Source organism: Aspergillus homomorphus, assembly GCF_003184865.1.
Source record: "Aspergillus homomorphus CBS 101889 unplaced genomic scaffold BO97scaffold_43, whole genome shotgun sequence".
Lineage (NCBI taxonomy): Eukaryota > Fungi > Ascomycota > Eurotiomycetes > Eurotiales > Aspergillaceae > Aspergillus > Aspergillus homomorphus.
Window position 1 is genome coordinate 66,525 of NW_020291929.1, and position 19,216 is coordinate 85,740.

At 50.1% G+C, this 19,216-nt stretch overlaps 7 protein-coding genes across 7 annotated transcripts; 4 read left to right on the plus strand and 3 right to left on the minus strand.

Moving 5' to 3' along the window:
* The first annotated feature begins 1,295 nt into the window (after positions 1–1,295).
* On the plus strand, positions 1,296–4,312 carry BO97DRAFT_397376 (uncharacterized protein). Its single transcript, XM_025694134.1, has 4 exons — positions 1,296–2,002; positions 2,061–2,966; positions 3,025–3,985; positions 4,067–4,312. The coding sequence occupies exons 1-3, from the start codon at positions 1,395–1,397 to the stop codon at positions 3,833–3,835; spliced, it is 2,325 nt and encodes a 774-aa protein (XP_025547979.1). The 5' UTR covers positions 1,296–1,394; the 3' UTR covers positions 3,836–3,985; positions 4,067–4,312.
* A 1,085-nt stretch (positions 4,313–5,397) lies between these two features.
* Positions 5,398–6,906, plus strand: BO97DRAFT_445866 (uncharacterized protein). Its single transcript, XM_025698594.1, has one exon. It carries the CDS (start codon positions 5,772–5,774, stop codon positions 6,870–6,872), a length of 1,101 nt encoding a protein of 366 aa, XP_025547980.1. The 5' UTR covers positions 5,398–5,771; the 3' UTR covers positions 6,873–6,906.
* Positions 6,907–7,149: 243 nt separating this feature from the next.
* BO97DRAFT_375796 (amidase) lies at positions 7,150–8,981 on the minus strand. Its single transcript, XM_025693000.1, has 4 exons — positions 8,029–8,981; positions 7,854–7,980; positions 7,682–7,801; positions 7,150–7,630 (listed from the first exon to the last, which is right to left on the minus strand). The coding sequence occupies exons 1-4, from the start codon at positions 8,911–8,913 to the stop codon at positions 7,266–7,268; spliced, it is 1,497 nt and encodes a 498-aa protein (XP_025547981.1). The 5' UTR covers positions 8,914–8,981; the 3' UTR covers positions 7,150–7,265.
* Positions 8,982–10,714: 1,733 nt separating this feature from the next.
* BO97DRAFT_480350 (uncharacterized protein) lies at positions 10,715–11,237 on the plus strand (the record flags this gene model as incomplete). The annotated part of the gene is made up of 1 exon (XM_025700747.1): positions 10,715–11,237. One exon carries the CDS (start codon positions 10,715–10,717, stop codon positions 11,219–11,221), a length of 507 nt encoding a protein of 168 aa, XP_025547982.1. The 3' UTR covers positions 11,222–11,237.
* A 1,009-nt stretch (positions 11,238–12,246) lies between these two features.
* BO97DRAFT_192811 (putative GPI anchored protein) lies at positions 12,247–14,106 on the minus strand. Its single transcript, XM_025690481.1, has 2 exons — positions 12,852–14,106; positions 12,247–12,787 (listed from the first exon to the last, which is right to left on the minus strand). The coding sequence occupies exons 1-2, from the start codon at positions 13,766–13,768 to the stop codon at positions 12,487–12,489; spliced, it is 1,218 nt and encodes a 405-aa protein (XP_025547983.1). The 5' UTR covers positions 13,769–14,106; the 3' UTR covers positions 12,247–12,486.
* Positions 14,107–14,869: 763 nt separating this feature from the next.
* Positions 14,870–16,435, plus strand: BO97DRAFT_445869 (glycoside hydrolase family 88 protein). The gene is made up of 2 exons (XM_025698595.1): positions 14,870–15,043; positions 15,093–16,435. Exons 1-2 carry the CDS (start codon positions 14,942–14,944, stop codon positions 16,404–16,406), a joined length of 1,416 nt encoding a protein of 471 aa, XP_025547984.1. The 5' UTR covers positions 14,870–14,941; the 3' UTR covers positions 16,407–16,435.
* A 102-nt stretch (positions 16,436–16,537) lies between these two features.
* BO97DRAFT_480352 (putative C6 transcription factor) lies at positions 16,538–19,029 on the minus strand. The gene is made up of 2 exons (XM_025700748.1): positions 18,106–19,029; positions 16,538–18,058 (listed from the first exon to the last, which is right to left on the minus strand). Exons 1-2 carry the CDS (start codon positions 18,982–18,984, stop codon positions 16,622–16,624), a joined length of 2,316 nt encoding a protein of 771 aa, XP_025547985.1. The 5' UTR covers positions 18,985–19,029; the 3' UTR covers positions 16,538–16,621.
* Between the last annotated feature and the right edge of the window lie 187 nt (positions 19,030–19,216).

Below are 19,216 nucleotides of genomic sequence, written 5' to 3' on the forward strand. Positions count from 1 at the left end.
ACATGGCACGCAGTACTCTAGCCAGCACGTCATTTCAAGCGTAGTAATGAGCGCGACTAAAGAGAAGATACGTACCTGGATGGGCCACTAGCATTCAGCACATTTGGACCAGAATCCGCGTGAGTATGCTTATCCTTGTTCGAATACGGTGAACGAATGTATTGTCGGCCGAGAGCGATTGTCTAATGAACTTTCCAATGGTGTGCTTGCCGCAAAGATGAGGTCAGGTGGAGTTTAGTAAATACTATACATGATCTCTTAGGGATGTGTACTTTCTCTGAAGGAGAGAGAAAAGATGGAACGGGGAAAACAAAGGCATTCCCTGGCTCGTCTGAGGATAACCTCACAATCACGGGAATGGCGTGATAAGTAGCCAACTTGATGGATTTTGACCCGAGATTAACGCACCTCTCTCCACCAAATACTCTAGCAGGTCTGTGTATTGTTACCCCTTGTATCTCACCGTGATGCTAACCATCTCGCATTGCATGCATCGCCCTTATCGCCCTGCCAGCTTCTCATCAATCTTACCGCATCGTCTCCTTCCCCCTGACTGCCCCCGAACAGGCATTGGTGCACAAGTTGTTCAACACACATGCCAAGCAAAAGAGCAATATACACACTAATCGGCAGCAGGGACAAAAGAGCTCATCCGAGTTGCCAAATGATTTATACCCTTCAGCTGTTCGCTGTGATGTTTCTGTGGCTAAAAACTACAGTTCCCAGTGGAGAAGGTGGGCCCGCGGGCCCGCGGCTGCGCCATTACTCCAAATGGTTAAGTGCAATTCTCAAGTCAGAAAATGGAAAGAAACATCGATAGCCCTGAGCCTTGGTAGTACAACTAACCGTGGACGCCTCACAGTGCCGTCTCCTTTGGATCTACCCACGGAGGATTCATCTACGAATACCTGGCTTATCAGAAATTTTTGGCCCAGTTGTAAATCTATGGTTGATAATGACTCGACAGGACAAGATGGGAGCGGCGGTAACTCGCAGCCTTAGGGGGCTGACTAACTGATCGACAAAACGCCAAGAGTCCGGTGAAAAGAACGAGGGCAAGGGGAATTAAATGCGCAGCACTGAGCACCGTGCACGTTCCTAAGACCCGATCTTGGCAACTGTGGCCGGATAGGCTCATCCCAGAATAGAATTGCCAGTGGAGCGCTCTCCCAGGGCTCTGCCAATCACGGGACCACAGCCATCACTGCTATTTTTTTCTTAGAAGGGCGCTAATCGAGGTCGGGGGCAAAGAGTGCGTAAGGAGGCGGGCCTGCGCAAATCGTTCAAAACTCGCTTCTAAACCACTTCGGACCCCCGATCTTACCGAGCAAAGCAATGTATTCGCGCACACCTTAGTTGTGTTAAGCTCGTTGACCCCCAATGACCTGCTTACCATGAGGTTGGGGGCGCTGTGGGGAAGACCAAAGGGTCCGACTGTAACGACCACCGGCCTGGAAGACGCCCAACCCTGGAATTGGCCACCGCTGGCCGGATACTCAATCTTAAGGCCCTTCATTTTATTCGCTAGGAGTCGTGCAACATGGCGGACCCGGGCAAGATCCCGCAGATATACTCGTGCGCGGCGTCCACCGGGCCAAGAATGGATGCAGGGTGCTTTGTTCTGCGCTTACATCGCCATGGGAATCGCAGGTGCCAATGTCATCTTCACCCTCGTCGCAGTGGGGATCGCTTATTCGAGACCATCTCATGCGCGCAGCTTCTCCCGGTTTCAGCTGTATCATGGGCACTGCAATCGAACGAGTCATTGGGCGACAGGCATCCATATTGTGATTAATATCTTCTCAACCGCCCTGTTGACGGCCAGCAGTCATGCCATGCAGTGCGTCTGCGCCCCTACCAGGGAGGATGTCGATCAGGCGCACAAGCAGCGTCGTTGGCTGGACATTGGAGTCGTGAGCTGGCGCAACTTTCGCATTATGAACACTAAGCGAAAGATCCTGTGGATACTGCTCCTCCTCAGCTCGACGCCAATCCATATGCTGTTGGTGAAAACCATGTCTCCATAAAAGGCAGTTTTGTACTGACTCCTGTCCTCGCAGATACAATTCAGTGGTTTATGCGTCGATTGTCACCTACAACTACGGCATGCTTTTGATTCCGAATGATTTGAGCCCGACAGAGCCTCTGGTCCAGGCGAACTATCCTAATCAGTTCTACACGGCAGTGGGTAGCACGCCCGAGATAGTCCTGACCGAAATATTCAATGGCACTTTCATGAATATGACCAACGAAGAATGTCTCAATAACTATGATGTTCAGTACAACACTCAGCTGAGTACCTTGATCTTCGTGGCTGAGAGGCGATACTTCAACAACGAAAGTAGCCTCAGCGCACTGATGGATGGCTACACCTCGATTTACGACTATACCAGCGGGGACGGGACTGACATCGCCAAGGATGCGATCGCAAATAACGACTGGACTGCACAGGGCATGACCTGGAACCTCACTGTGGACTGGGGATACATGGACCTGGATCTAGCAAAAGATATTCCGATCTCCCACTGTATGGCCAAGCGCGCAAGCCAGCGGTGTGAACTACTTTTCAGTCCATCGATCGCACTCGCCGTCATCGTATGCAACATCATCAAGGCCATATGTATGTTCGTAGCGGCTCGGACAGACCGTCCGGGGATATTGCTGCGAGTGGGCGACGCCGTAGCGTCGTTCTTGAGCCAGCCCGATACAAACACCCAGGGCCGTTGCCTCATGTCGCGGGCAGATATGACACAGGGTCCCTATCAATGGGAGCCATTACCCGATCGCGTGGGACTTCTTCGACGGAGAACTCGATCGATACAGTTGGATGACTTGGCCGACATCCGTCTGGAAGATGGACACACGCTCCGCCCTGGGCTGCACGGGCATTCTCCAAGAAAGCTGTCCGGCCGAAAACGCTGGTTCCAGGCAGCGAGTTGGAAACGTTGGATATGGGCTATTCTGCTGTCGGTTTTATCCATTCAAACCCTATCACCTCACGCACTAACATGATGTCCTCCTCAGATACTCCATCTGTATCGGCCTGCCCAGTTGGTGGTATCATGCCCTAGTCAGTCTCAGTCAATGGTCTCTGGCTGATCAGTGGTCACTGGGATTTGGCAGCCCCAGTTTCGAAACGGGTCTGAATTTCGGCACCAGCAATATTCTGGCCCTGGTGCTCCTGACCAATTCACCGCAGCTATTTTTTTCGATTTTGTATTTCCTCAGCAAAAACTTGTTATCGTGCATGCTGGTCACGGCCGAGTACAACGATTACGCAACCCAGCGAAAGCCTCTCCGCGTTTCCTGGCCAAAGGGCAGTCAACGGTCTACCTACTACCTCACTTTACCGGCGCGATACAGTGTACCGTTATTCATTATGTCTGCGGCCATGCATTGGCTGCTCTCGGAAAGCTTCTACTCGGTCGACTGGAACGTGTACAGTGTATTTGGCAAATTCGATCCGAATGACTCGCCCGACGGATGTGGATTTTCCCCCATGGCTATCCTGTTGACTCTAATTCTCTTAGGGATGGCATTGTCCACGCTGCTCATCCTGGGCGCGCGCCGGTTCAAGTCTCCCATGCCGATCGCCGCGCACTGCAGCGCTGCAATCAGCGCTGCGTGTCATCCCCCGGATGGTGACAAAGATGCTGCTCTCCACCCACTCATGTGGGGTGGAGTCGTTGACACAGGGGCTTCGCGTGTGTTCCAGGAGAGGCCAACCCGAACCACTACTGAGACCGGCTCTCAGACGGAGGACCCATACTATTGCCATTGTACTTTTACCTCCCAAGCGGTGGTTGCTCCTTCCATGTCCCGTTTGTATATATGATAAACAGTATAACTCATAGACTCTCCTTATAAACGACGAGACCAAACATTCTTGATGACGAGCCGATCACACTATGGGTCTCAGTACTCATCGTTCCGACGGAAGTTGTTCGCACCGCTACCCACTTCCTTTCGAATCAGCAGTGTGATGGTTAGTATATGATTCGTGGAGAAGAATGACCCGAGCCCTCCACTGGACTCTCCCATTGAAGATTAACTGAATGCAAAATAGAGCATCCGAGTCCGTTTTTTGCACCCCACGTAATACGAGATTTCTGTACACTCTACTCGTCTCATGGGGAGGGGCGAAGACCTTCCTCGTGTTTGTTTTGTTCTTTATCAGAGCGCTCTGTTATCGTTCATACATATGGCTTTGAGCTGCATCTTCTTCTCGGCGTCATTCTACTGCACCCGTTCGAATCACAACCCGGCAAGGTGTCATTGTTTGCCCAGAATAACTGGGCTTGAATTTTCAGACGTAGGATACAATATGAATGAAAGCGGAGAGTATAAAACAAGAGAATCTCTAGGAAGCGTGATGCTCGCGTGCATGATTACAGTGTCGTCAATTCCAATAGTTATGATTAGTGGGTCGAAACAATCATGTATTGAAGGTTCAGGTCTTGAGCTCAGTCCGAGACCGCCATTAGAAAATGACCTCCAGCATAAGAAGTACCCATGGCTTTGCGAAATTGCCAAGTCCTCGTGTTCGTATGTAAAGCTCTAGGTCAGACTAGTCAAGCTCTCCACATGCTTTGGCTCGGTCGGCCGGGCGGTGGTGTGACGCATCCCAAACCTGTACTAAGAGGATGTTGGATACTAGTATTTGTGGGACTCATTTCCGACGTGGATAGGTTTGTCTGCTTGCTGAGAGAGAAAGCAATTATAATGTATACTTGAACACCCTGAACACCTGGTTGACTCAGTCAACCACAAGGCCCCTTCTCCTGCCTCTCTTCGAAGCATATCTCAGGGGCTTAGGGACCATTCTCTGCGAGAATTACATGCCGTATTACTGGTCCACTTGTCATACTCGGCAAGGACAGTCGATCTCTCAGTGTAATCGTCAACAGTCTCGGCCGGTAGGGGATCCTGGTTTATGCAGATTTGTACCAGGGGTCCTTATTGATAAGTGGCACGTGCAGCTGTTAAATCTTATTCTATTATTACGTAGTAATAATAGTTGGCTAGTAGTCTATGACATCAGGTCATTGAGACCCGGCTAAAACTGTCGATCAGTAATCCATGGATACATTGTGCAGGTCAAGGATGCTGAGCTTAAACGGAAAGTTAATCGGCGCCGAGATGAACCAGCCTTAAAGACCTAAAATTAGAGTGGAATCTCTTGCTCTCGTATACAAAATACGTACCCTGGGACTTGATCGTCTTGGTTCATACTAAGTTTAATACAGGCTACCTGAGAGGTGAGCCATCAGTCGAAGACAGCCTGGCCGAGCCACTGGATCCAGGTATCTCGCCTCACAGTCCAATGCAACTTGTGGTACTCATCTCTGACGGTTCGTTCAGACTCACCGCAGCTAGGTGGACCTATCTTCTCTTCCAATCAATGTCAATTCCAACATTTGAAGGCTGTTTACGATCACTATTTACGAAGGGCTTGGCCTTCCTTCTCCTGAGGCCAGGCAATTATATCGCAATTGAGATGCGATCAGTTGACCGTATGATTCAGCACTTGAGTAGCACGAAGAGTGCCAAGCCTGAAAACAATGCTGTTCCTCTTACTCTGTCGTATAGCAGAAGCTGTACCGTGGAAGCTCTTCAGTTAGTGCAAAAGTGCCTATACCAGATTTCACCAGATATCCCTCACGCATCCTGTGCACTTCGGTCTCCACTATTAATTCAAGCCGTATCTCTGCTCTGTTCTTTGACTAGGGATATTTCCACCTACCAGTCTTACTTGATGTCGCCACTTCAAAATGTCTCGCTTGATGATCCTAGTTGCTCTTTTCCTGGGCCTGTTTAGCAACATCTGCGTTGCAGGACCGACAAAGACTCATGTTGTACGAACCAGTGTTAAACGCGTATGCACTCCAAGCGTCACTGCTATCACCGACCCGAGTTGCACTGACTGGCTGGTTGGCCAGAAGGTAACCGGAAAAGCAGTTTGTGTTTCCCTGAACGAGGCAAAGGATGCGATTATCGTTTCATACCCCGCGTATGAAGATTTCACTTATAACACAGTCCATGTGTGGATTGGCACATCACAGCCAACAGATGACAATCCAGGCACGGCTCCTGGACAGTATCCATATTCCTCGGACAAGACCCCGTCGATTTGCAAGATCACGGGGCAGACAGCAACCTGCACTATCCCGTTGGCTGATCTTCCTCCGCTAATTCCACCGGATACTAAGTGCGGGGCACCATATTACATCGTCACTCACGCAAGTATCAGCAACCCCACCAAATCCGAGACTGGAACAGGGGGGAACCCAGGCGCTTGCATTAAGTCCACTTGTAAACCTTGGTTCACATACTGGAAGTTCAACTTTGCCTGTGGATGTACAGAAGAGCCTCCGCCCCAAACCAAGTGGTGTGACGCTGAGACCGCATTTGGAAAGGAGCCCCGCTCAATCACGTTCGACAATTTGCAGGTGCCACAATGTAGCAATCGCTGGGGGTGGTACAGTTGGACATCCTCGTCAGTCAGCGGGACGCTCTGGGCTGGCGCAGGCCAGAACGATATCTCCAAGGGCGTTGACGTCGGCCAGTGGACAGCCACCATAACCGGGACGAAAGTCACAGTCACATACACGCTGACCAACAATCCACCGAGCAAAGTTTGGGAAATTACTCAAGCACACGTGTATGCCTCTTGCAAGAAGCCAACCAATTGTGGACCTGGATCATACACCGTGGTCGCAGAGGGTTTGTCGGGAACAAGCTGGACATCTCCCGAGATCTCCGCCACCGGCTGTACTGCGGGTGATAAAGTCTACATCATCGCGCATGCAGCTGTACGGCAGCAGATTCCAGCTACAGAAACCTGTCCTGCCAAAGTGCCTGATGAAGGGTGATCCAGGCAACTAGCTTAAGTGAATAACTCAGAAGACTCTGTCGCAAGCATGCGCGTTTCTGTGGATATCCAGGAGAGCGAAAAAAGAGTATTGTGTGATGGAAAAGCATTCTTGAACAGAGCAGAGCACCCTTTAAAAGCTTTCTTCTTTCTATTTCTTCTTGGGTATGGGGTGCTTGGTCTTTTAACATTTCTCTTGTACCTATGATGCGTCTTAAGTTCCCAATCCAGCTGTAAAATGAGACAATTCAGGACACATTCTCCTTACTGGGCTCTTCGGGGGAATAAGCAAATCTTAAATTTCCAAACTACCGAGGTAATCATCCCGATAGACCAACTAGTTGTAGACTGGAAGAGTTTGGCAGAGAGCATTAATGCCAGGACAGTATGACGGTCAAGTCAGCAAAGGAGGGATCTTCCAACCACCGATAACCTCTTTCCACAGATGCATGAACTGGAGCAGTTTCGCCTCACCACCATTCCCACTAATCAACATCAAACCCTGAGGCTGTCCCATTCCACCTGGACCTCCCAAGCGGCCAAGAGGCACCATGGCAGTAGGGTATCCAGCCAGAGCTGCGACCGCGCAAATTGCGCAGTCCCCGGGACTAATGATCAAGTCAATTCTATTAGCCTGTAGGGCTGCATCGATACCGTCAAGACCAGCTAACCGTTGCGCGAGAGCCGTGGCTGTGGCTGCAGTTTCGTCATCCAAGGAAGAGTTGAGTGTCGCGATAAGATCGGTTTGATCTGTATGTGCTGGAAGATGTCAGCAGGAACTACATTGTTATTTCACAAGCATGTGCTCACGTTCGGGCAGGGCAGAAGAGGCGTGTTGTTGATTGTAATCAATGAGCTCTGAGACCGACGTGACTTTGGGATTGTCCAGAAGAGCGCAGAAGCGTTGAAACAGTTTGGGGAATTCATGGTCTGTGGTTGGCCATTAGATGCAACCTTCGTGGCCATTTATGATGAATCTTACAAGCCACCATGTAATTCACGCTTTTGCCTTCGAAGCGAAGATTTTCCATGGTCGGCAATTCAACTGGATTCACGACTCGACCACCCCGTTGAGTGATCTGCGTTTTTGCCCATTCGTACTCATCGAGCTGCGACAAAGTGAGCAAAAATGGCAATCTTGCGCGACCAGCACTTACAATCTGTCTTTCCACATCTTGATCTTGTTCTTTCTGGAAGTCAAAAGCGTCCCAGATGAGGGGATCAACGAATCCCACTGAGATATCGCTCCACCGTGAAGGCTCCTGGCGGGTGCCATTCAGCAATTCCATCAGCAAAGCCAAGTCCTCTGGTGCCTTGGCCATTGCGCCCAACTTGTCGAAATGCCTGCTTAAATTGAATATACCATCCAACGGAAGTGTTCCCCGACTAGCAGTGATGGAGTACAGGCCCGCTCGGTTGGCAGGCATACAGACTGACCCTGAGGTCTCCGTACCCAGAGATAACGGCGCGAAGCCCGCAGATACACCAACCGCAGACCCCGAGGAGGAACCACCTGGCCCAGAGCGACCGACGAACAGGTCATCAGGGCGAATTCCGCCTGCTATATAGGCAGATTGAGTGAGCCCATTCACGGCCGACCAGCCAGCCGTCATGCATGTAGCCTTGAGTCCACAAAATTCAGTCATGCTCGCCTTGCCGATGACGATCAGGCCCTTGCCCAGCAGGAGATCCACCACCGCTGCATTCTGTCGTCCGTAGGTATCTTTGAAAACGTAAGCCCCGGCTGAGGTCGGCAATTCAAGGCATTTGGACGTGATGATAGCGTCTTTCAAGATAATTGGGACACCGTGAAGCGGACTGCGTATCTTGCCCTGGGACCTTTCACGGTCGCGATCGGCTGCCTGGGCGAGAGCATTATCGGCATTCACAGATATCAATGCATGCAGCTTCAGTCCAGCCCTGTTATGTTTCTCTATCTGCGCGAGACATGCTTTGACAATATAAACACTAGTCGTTTGGCCCGACTGTAGGAGATGACTGAGTTGCGTAGCCGTCGCTGTCAACACGTTCGGTTCGCTCATCGTTCCGACTAGAATTTTACCTCTAAGAATGAGTGTATACGTGAAGAAGAGACGGTGAGGTTTCTTAGATGAACGCGACAATGACTGATGTGGGATTTCCTTCTGCCTAAATAGTCATTGTCGTTGACCAGCGGGATAAGCGCAGGTATGATAAGAGAACCATGTCGAACCATTTCGGGGCAAGTGCTTACTCTGGCGTCAATGGGACTGACTTATCGCGTTCAGCCTTCTCCTTGTCAGATATACCTCTTCTAGCTCTTTTCCCCTTTGCATTGAGTACATATAAATACACTAAGTGGGAACTGCGACTTTCAGTTCCCTTAGGGATGACGGTTGTATCAATGACTATCATCTAATACTGCTTCGAATCAATCTCTATCAGGACTGAACAGTCTTCTTTCCCCCTGCAACTTGCAGCACAATGTAGGTGCTATGATACGATGTGAATATATGGTGCATCTGAGCTGGTATCCCAATGTTTCGAAAGAGCTTCCGCCACATTTTTACACTCGAATCCGATGATGTTTTGATGGAGTTGACTTCGAAGACGGAACTTGGCTTTGAAAAGCCTTGGTCGTGAACTGATTCCCTGCGTTATGGCACAGGGTTCAGGTAAGTAATCCTCAACAGGCTCAATGTGAAAGGCTCAGAGTAAGCAAGGAATAACCATACACAGGGAGTTTTAAACCAGATGCTGCCCCGAACAGAATCGTCGCGCCGAGCCAACTGCGGCCGTGGGTAGATCTGGGTTTATAATTCATCTTTCGGGCTGAAACATTTCCTGATTCTAAAACAAATTCCCGTCAAACTCCACTGAAGTGACCAGTTGTTGCTAAATCAGGAAATCTTTTTCCAAATGATGATCCATGGTCATGTAAAAGTTTGGCTGTCAGTCACCTTGGACGGGAACTGAGGCCACCTGCTAACATCAACAGTAAGCAAGAGGGAGATAGTTTGAGTAAGCGGACCTCAACCATTCCATCTACTAGAGATTGTGATACAGAACAAGATCTCCCGGAGCTCGTTTCGGCGGCCGCGTGACAAGAGCTATGGCATCGAACAGTCTTTTCTTTTGTGCAAGGACTGTGTCCCAGGCCCGGGGGGGGGGGGGGGGGGGGAGGAAATATGAAAGACAAGCTTGTCTCCGCCCTTCGAATCATCAGCCGCGCTCTCGCTCATCACCATCACCATCAATACTACTGGTGCCTTGGCATCTTCCTTTCCTCCAGCGCACATTGTACTGTACGTTGACCATCAGTGAGTATTCTTCTTCACGCAGGCTTAGCTCCTAACCGAGGGTCCAGAGCACAGTGGCTTCTCGTTGAGTTAGGCCACATGTTAGACACCAAATATCTGGAATTGCCAATGGCACTGCAGTCGGACAGCTGTCAGAACCACCATTCTGTTTCATGGCAGCCTCCACTGCGTCTTGGACAGAGGATCTCTCCATCTACCAGCCTGTTGCTTGTTCCAAAAATCTGCAATGCCAGAATCTCCAAGCACATACGACCATAGGGTGTGGAAAACAGGGCTTCCCGTCCGCTCAGCCGTACTTAAGCCACACGCCGGGAGGTTAGTAGTTGGGTGGGTGACCACCAGCGAATCCCTTCTGTTGTATGTTTTTGCTTTTGTCAGTCGCCTTTTACTTGTATGAAATGGGACCGCAGCCACAAGAATTTTTCGCATTATCAGTCGTTTGGCTTTTATCCGTTTCCCGCACGACCAGAGTTTCATGCCACCCTTACCCCTCACTGAAATCACCGGAATCGACAAATAAACGAGGGGGGGGAGGGGGTGCAAAATGCCTCTAATCGACTACTCGAAATGGGACAACATCGACACGGATTCCGAGTCCGAAAATGTTGCGCCCTGCGCTCCCTCGAAGCCCGCGTCAAAGCCAACCGCGGCGCCGGCAATGACTCCGAAAGCTTCATCTACAACCGCTACCACCACAATCTCCCCTCGTCCTCGAGCGGCACCGTCAAAGCGGCTATCGTCCGCTGTAGTGGCGACAAAGGTCTCCCATGGGAAGCCACGAACATCCCCTCAGACCACGCCGTCTTCAACAATACTGTACCACCCTGTGCCGGCGCTGCTCGAGTTCCCCGTAGTCATCCACCGCGTGGGCACGCAAGCTAACGGGACATTTGGCTGCCTCGACTACCAACCCATCACTTACATCCACGCCGAACCGGTATCGTGTCTGGCGCTGCCGCAGTGGCAGTCGGGCATCGGCACCGTGATCGTCGCGCGCAGGACAAGAAGGATCTGTCGCCCGAGCACTACGAGGGGATCTGGGTGTACATGAATTTTATCACGGACTGTTTCGGGTACGGGCCTACGCCCGACCATTTATACAACCGACAGAGATTTTAGCGGTAGTTCGTGGGATATTAGCGGGAGTGCGTTGGGTTGGGTCCCTCTGAGTGAAAGTCTGTTGCGCCGCTTTACTAGCGATGATCCTGGAATTCTAGACATGGATGCGACGATCGAAGCGCGTGAGAGTAATCGGAGGCTTAGTGGTCTACCATTATATCCAAAGTTGTCATGCAAAGATTTCATTTGATTGTAATAAGATAGATAAAAAAAAAAAGTGAAAAAGGGGCACCTTTCAGACCTCCTCGACACCCACCAAGTCAGACCGACCGAAGTCAAGACGTCACGACAAGGTAAAGATCATCACCACTCCCTGGACCGGTTGCAAGGCCAATCGCCCGAAACAAGCCCCTCCGAAGAGAGATCGTAACAGAGCGCGTCGCAGGCAAGGTCGAGTCGGAAGTATCACGGCTTCACTTTAGGGCATCGAGGACATAGCAGTCATCAGCAAGGGTGAGGATTCTGTGGCTCTTTAGAAGAGCTCAGAGGTGGGACGTCTACTCTAAAGTGATTCTTTGAACTGTGGCAGAGAAAGTGGTCAGCAGGAGTGCTCATGGTGATGCCAATAGTAGGGGGGGTAAAACTCACGTAGAGTCGCTTGATTTTCAAAAGAGGATCGGGGTGTGGCCGCCTTTTATATTTTCCTTCTTTTGCGCGACGGCGCTAGTGCTAAGCGAGCCGAGTTTGACGCCAAGGTTTTAGTACCGTATCTTACCGTATCCTATACAGTCTCCATCAATAAGGCAATGCCACTCCCGAGTAGCATCGGTCGCCGCAACCTTTTGAAGTTCCTGCCTAGACAATGTACAGAATATGAGCCACCTTCATTTGAGAGGCTTGCGGTGTTTTTCTTAAGGCATTCCATGATCTATATGTGTTGCATCTCTTCGCTCCATGTGTTCTATTATGTATCGAGCCGTCAGCTTCATGCTGCGCTTCACAAGCGAAGAAAATGCAGCATTTACAGCACAGAGAGATTTTTTACAGGGAGGATTTCTTGAACAGATATGTAAATGCTTTCATCAAGAGAGCCATGAAGTACTTGGAAGCCACGGAGTGTCTTTCAGTACACAGAAGAACGCCTGGTGGCTTACGGGTTTATATATTTGGCAAAGGGCAAAGCATACTATGCGGCAATGGGACAACCCTTTTGCGGTGAAGGATATCTTCCAAATGATGGGCCTAAGAGCAGCAGATCTACTGAAGTGTGTACAACAATGTCCCGTAGCCCAGCTGATCATAGCCACCGCTTGTACTGCCATAATCGCCGCCACCACCCTCAGCGCCAGAACCGTCTTTGACGACCAAGTCCCGATACTCCTTCGTGTAGGTCACGTTCAACCCCTTCAGCAGCCCATAGTGGTTGTACAATAGCTCCCAAATGGGTCGAATATCCCCACGACTGTTGTCACTGATGACTGTCTGCGTCACATCGCTATTGGTGTAATTTGTGTAGGGCACGTCGTAGCCAAGGTTGTATTTCGCCACATATTCAGCGCTGCAATGAAGATTAGCATAGTTCTAACCCCAACTTGAACACCATTGAAATGTAAACCACTCACCCAGCCAAAATGCGATTATCTAGATACCCAAACAAGTCATCGCCCTGATTGTACGCCGTCTGCGCGATGGCGCCGAGCAGGGCGAAGTCCAGCATGGAATGACCCTGATCACGGCCTGCTTCCTGGCCCTGACCCAAGGTCTCCCCGTCCACATCATACAGCTTCCAGATCGTTTTTTCGATCTGTCCGTTCCCCGCGCCGCTCTTGAAGTATGTGATTCCTTCATCGTACATCGTAGCATTATCGGACAGAACCCCGATGGAGAGCACCGAGGCAATGTTGCACAGATCCCAGTTGGCCCAGTAGTGATCAACGGCGGCGTCATTGTGGCGGACGAGGAAGTCGTGGTTGATGGGGTAGAAGACGTCGACCATCATGTCAGTGAACCGGGTCAGGTTCGCGGCAGGCCAGCCGGAGTAGTCGCGCATCAACTCCGCCACGTTGGCGAATTCGTAGCCATAGATCCCGGCGGCGAGGTCCGCATCCGTCGAGCCGGTTATGCCGGTCAGCGTTGAGGCCCAGTCGTCCAGGATTGTGACGACCTTGTCTGCGTAGCTTGTGTTTCCAGTGACTTTCCAGTATATGGCCATGGTATAGCCGGCGGCGATGTCCCTATACAATGAAGGGTAATTCTGGGAGTGTGTACCGTCTGAACCACGGTAGACGATGGTCTTCGGGGATGGAGTGTAGTCCAGGTTGATATAGGAGCTGTTCGTGAGCTTGTACCAGCCTGTTAGCCATGGTTCGGCCTTGCTAGAGACTTTGTCGATGATTCGCGAGAAGTCCGACGAAGTGTGGAGGAGGCCCGGATGGATGAAGCTGCTGCGGCTGCTTTCGTGCTTGGACAGATGCGATGCTGCGTCAGCCGTCGATATGGCTATGAGCGAGCATAATGTTGCGAGCGTGGTGGACTTCATATTTGCGATTTCTTAGATAGAGATAAGATATTTGTGCAGCTCTAGAACCGTTTCGCTGGCTGTATAAGCATCTTGAAAACGCTTCTTTGATCCATGGCTTGCCATCTGCTTTATATACGCTGCGCGAATCCCCTCTCCTCCAGGCTTCTTCTACACTCTCCATCGTGGGTCTGTAAAGGGGGATGGGAAAGACAATAGGATCAGACATGACATCTTCACTTGAAACGGCCCGGTATTTAGACCGATATAGGGACGCCGTATGACAGAACGCCTCACGAACCGATCCTACGAAGTACTCTCCTGTTCCGGGCCATATGGACGAGGAAGACTCAGTTCTGGGAAGGATCTACAGGATCTGCAAACGCGTACGCGTTTCACCTTTAAACAGGACACCATTCAGGGGCAGGAGTCAAACGATTGTGGGGAAATACGGCAGTCCATTTGCAGCCATGAGGCAAACATATGATTTATTATTATTCTTAGATTTCTTGCTTAGGATCTGCCGGCAGACTCAATTCCTTTTTTTTATTAATTAATTTAATAGATATATATAAAACTATATAAGATTAATCAATTTTAATTTCTAACTACTAGTTTTAAATATCATAAAAAAGTATAAAGCTTATCTAGAATATTATATATAAGTATTCTATATATTCAAAATATTGAAAAGAGATATCTAGATTATATATACCTTAATTAAGAATAATTAGCTTATTTTGATTGAATACTTCAAGTAGTATCATTCAATTAATATTATTTCTATTACTCGGTAAAGGCACTTGATTAGAATCACATATTTGCCTCATAGCCGCAATGGACTGCCGTAGGGAAAAGCGGTTCGATCAAATCCGTTGCCGAGATTGCAAGTTGTTTCTGGTCCCTGATCTCGGAGATAAGAGATCTTATCGCTTGGACATATTATGCTCCGGAGACGGGTCCGGCATTCCACCCGGATTTGTCTGGACGGAGACGGGACATTCAGACTGAGAAGTCTACGGACAATCGCTCGGCACACTTCCGATTCGGAATGAGGATGCTTAAGGACCACTTCCAGACTAGAATAGCATGGCTGGTGACCAGATTCGCATATCGACGATTAATTGATTACCCCCCGAGATTTTACTCCGAAGCAGACCCGAGGTCAAGCTGCAGCACAGGAATGTTGACATAATGCATTCGGCCGACAGCATCCCCAAAGTGATAACGGACAACCTCTACTCAGAGTCAGTGGCAGCAAAGTTGTGGAATGTGGCCAGCAGAGCCCTTGGCAAGGTATTCAGTATTACACAGTGTAGACTCCAACCGCTAACATAATACACAGGCAGAGCCACCAACGTTCTATCCCGAATACACCGGCAAGGACGGAGTAACGTATGTCTATCGACATTTGAGTTTTTGGACCTCAGGCTTCTTCCCAGGTTCCTTGTATCTTCTTCTTGAAAGGCAAGAGAAGTACGGTCGCAACGCCCAAGTCCCCAGTCCACATGCACTCCAAATCCAGCATCTCTGCCAGTGGTGGACCGCAAGCCTGCATCAGAACGCGACTCTAAACACTACACACGACCTGGGATTCATGATCGCACCCTGGGCTACGAAGGCCTGGGATCTGCACAGAGATGCGCGGGCGTTCAGCAGCATGGTGCTTGCTGCGCACACCCTAGCAAGTCGATTTTGTCCCAGAGTCCAGGCGATCCGTAGCTGGGATACGTGTATCACCAAGCGGTATTCATTCGTCGATCCAGCGAAAGACTTCCTCGTCATCATTGACAACATGATTAACCTGGACATGTTATTCTGGGTTGCTAAGGAGACGGATGACGAGCGTCTCTATGATATCGCCCTTGCGCATGCACAAACGACACAAAAACATCACATCCGTTCTGACAACACCACCTTCCATGTAGTGAACTTCGACCCCGAAAGTACCCAGCCGAAGCAAAAGCTTACAAACCAAGGGTTGAGCGACGAAAGTTGCTGGGCGCGAGGGCAAGCCTGGGGTATCCTCGGATTTGCGCAGACGTTTCATTGGACGGGGGATCTCTCTTTGCTGCAGACTTCTCAAGATCTTGCGGATTATTTCATCGACCATTTGCCTGCGGACCAGGTTCCGTATTGGGATTTCGATGCGCCAAGAGCAAACGAAGCCCCACGAGACACGTCCGCCGCTATGATCGCATCTTGCGGCATGCTTCTAATCTACAAAGCTCTAAGAGCGCGAGGACAGTGCGCAGAAGCCGATTTTTATCTCGGTGCCGCAATGCGCATTGTCGAGGGAACAATTGCAAAATTCCTAAATCCTCCCACATTCAGATTTGTTGCCCTACCCTCTGAGCGTGGGATCCAGACGTATGAAGATGGACTTCCATCTGATCACGAGGAAAGGCCTGAGCCTGGTTATCTTGCTGTGAGCTCTGGTCTTGATTTCTTTGACCATCCCTCGAACGGCACAAATGGTGTGGTGGACAAGAGACAGCGAGTTCTGGCAGAGACGATATTGAATGGTGCGACAATCAACAATTATGAGTACGCCCCGAGACGATGGGCGAATCATGGGCTAGTCTATGCGGACTATTATTTCATGCTTTTTGGGAACATGCTTCTGAACCTAGGTCTAGTAGAGTATAGATCGCAGTGAAGGACCACGTACATTGTTGTTGATTCCGGAAGTTGAAGTTAGAGGGTCCATTATTGAATATTGAAGAGAATTATAGAGTAGAAACAGTACATCTGAGTTCGAGTACGAAGGAGGTGACACAGAGAGGATTTGAAGTAGTAGGATTTTGGCCAATGAGAAGCGTAGATGGTCCGAAGATCATTTCAACGGCCAAATTACGTAAAAGGCTACATAGTCTACTGTGGGATTTGATCCCAGAATTGAGAATTATGTAACGCTGACATCGACTCAATGTCATAAGACGAGTCGTGAGGCTCCGTGCCTAGCAAAGCAGGGTCAATAATGTGTCCTTCCGTCAAAGGGGCGTATTGCGCCTGCAGTGATAGAGGAAGGGGCGGATAGGCGAGACTGAGGGCATCGTATAGCGAGCCAGAGGGCGAGACTCCATTCAAGATGGCGTCCCGTGAGCCTTGGTTACCGGTGGCAGGCTGTCCTCCAAGAGAGTTCTCGGTTATGTCTTTTTGTGCGCGACTAGCCCTTCTTGAACCCCCTGTCGGGATTGAATCGCTTTGATCAGGGTTGTCTGAATATACTGTCTGTCGAATATCGAGGCTTGTATGGGGTGAAGTGGCGGAGTGTGATTGTTGCTTGGCATTCATGAGTCTCTTGGCAAAGACAGAGGCGAGGTTCTCATTGTTTGAAGTACTGGAGCCCGCCCAGCGTCGCGATATTTCGAGTAAGCTCGATATGATGCTTTCTAGCTGGTCAGACAGAGGGATCCTGACGTATCTGGAGTGCGTAAAGAGCATTCGTCCCGCAATGAAGAGACAAAATGAAAATTGAGGATTGGCGAGAATCGACGAGTGCTCGAGAAACTGGCTACCCACAGTAACAATTTCCGAGGCAGCTTCAAGACACGTTTCTGCTGAGCTGACAGACGGGAACCGCACGGAACAACTTTTCCAGTGCGTTGGCGGATAAGCAATACTCTGGTGGAGTAGTATTACCGCTGTGTTGTGGGTGAAATGTGCCAGAGTGAGATTGGGATCCATGATGCCATCTGCGTTAAGGACGGAGGCTGATCGCCATTTGGACGGCAGGAACAGTTTCCACTGTACGAGACGCAGGTCGAGCTCTTTGAATTTCATCAGCCAGAGCTGTGTCTTTTGCGTGTCTTGCAGGTCAAGCGCATGACGTAGGAAGAAGTTGATGACTAGAGTAAGCGATTCAGTGGCCTCGATGGCATACGCAAACCCACCGATGGCGTCTTGCTCGGGCTCGGGGTCTTGTGGATTTGCTCCACTGGGGACGAGACCAGCCTTATCTGCTATCCCAAATAGTGGCGTGCGTACTTCTTGCTCTCTCTCCCACAAGGCTCCTTCACAAGGCAGACGCCGTCGGACGTCTGCAGTAGTAAGGCCGAGGTTCCATCCGGTCGATACACTGCAGAAACGGTCCATTAGAAAGACAGTCCAGAATACGCGTCTTCGCTCCTCAGCTTGCCACCAGTGCTGCGTGGGCTTCAGGAACACCATGCGTCTGATCAGGTACTCTCCTCCACCGTTTCCTGCCTCGTCATCTCGACAGTCCTCAACACTCAACTGCAGCTGCTCAACGGTTCGAGTCATGCTTCCAACAATTGACCACGCTGAGGGTCCGCGACCGCTACCAATCTGTCCAGGTGTGAGGACGAGTCAACTCCAATGACTTTGGAACATACCGTATCGAAGGCAATTATGACCAATGCTTGCAAATTCTCAACTGAGAATGATTCCATGCTCTTGAGTATCACTCGTTGCCGACTAGCAGCGGCCATCTGTGTTCTTGACTCAATGCTACCTGCGTCAGGATGATTTGTGAAGCGGATACAAGTCGCCACGATAGCATGCAGAATGTGGATGGCCTTTTCCCAGCCTTCGAATATTTGCAGTTGTTCGCGAAATCTTCTCACATGGAGGATCGGAATCCAGGGGTGAACATTCGCGAAATGGAACTCGACTAGCTCCAGCATTACGCTCCGAGAAGGCAGACCATTGGAGGCAGGAGAGACTACTTCCAGCATTGGGTCAAGAGGTTGCTCTTTGGACATCGCCTGAGAATCCAACCTCCTTCGTTTGGCGGGACTTTGCTCTGGCCGTGTTTCTGGTTCATTTTCAATCTCGTCGATTTCGTCAATGCTCCGATCCAAACCCAGCGACCTTCGACTTGCTGCTGCTTCCGTCACTTCACGCAACAATGACTGTTTTACTTCGTCACATAACCGGCCAAGGCTCTTGTCTGCAGGCTTGGTACTTTCAGACCGACCTTCATGCAAGGATGGATTGACAGCATCCCAGATCTTTTGCCAGAGCATGCCTTGTCCGATGAACATGTTTTCCAGCGTCTCCACGCGACGCTGCAGTCGCTCGACTGCTCCAGCTCGGAGACCAGGTTTCAAACGGTAATCGTCGTATGTACAAATCACATCGAAGCGAACACACTGTGCACATGGCTGTTCTCGATCGCATTTGGTCTTTTTGCGCCGACAAGACTGACATGCCAGACCTTTATCCTTCCCGTTGTCTAGCTGATCTGAATCGGTATTCGTGGTCGGTGGCATTGCGGTGTCCTTGCACCACGACAAAATCGGAGCAGAGGAGAACTCTTATTATCCAACGGCCAGTATAGGACTCCCTCACACGTGCAGGATTTTGCTTGGAATCAGGCGATCCCTTGGCCCTTCCACGTAAGCTTGCATCCTTGCCAAGAATGACATAACGAACGTTCCCCGCATTGTCTGCTTGAAGGTACAACAAGTAAGAATTTAGTGCGGCGGAGCAAGAAAAGTGCGA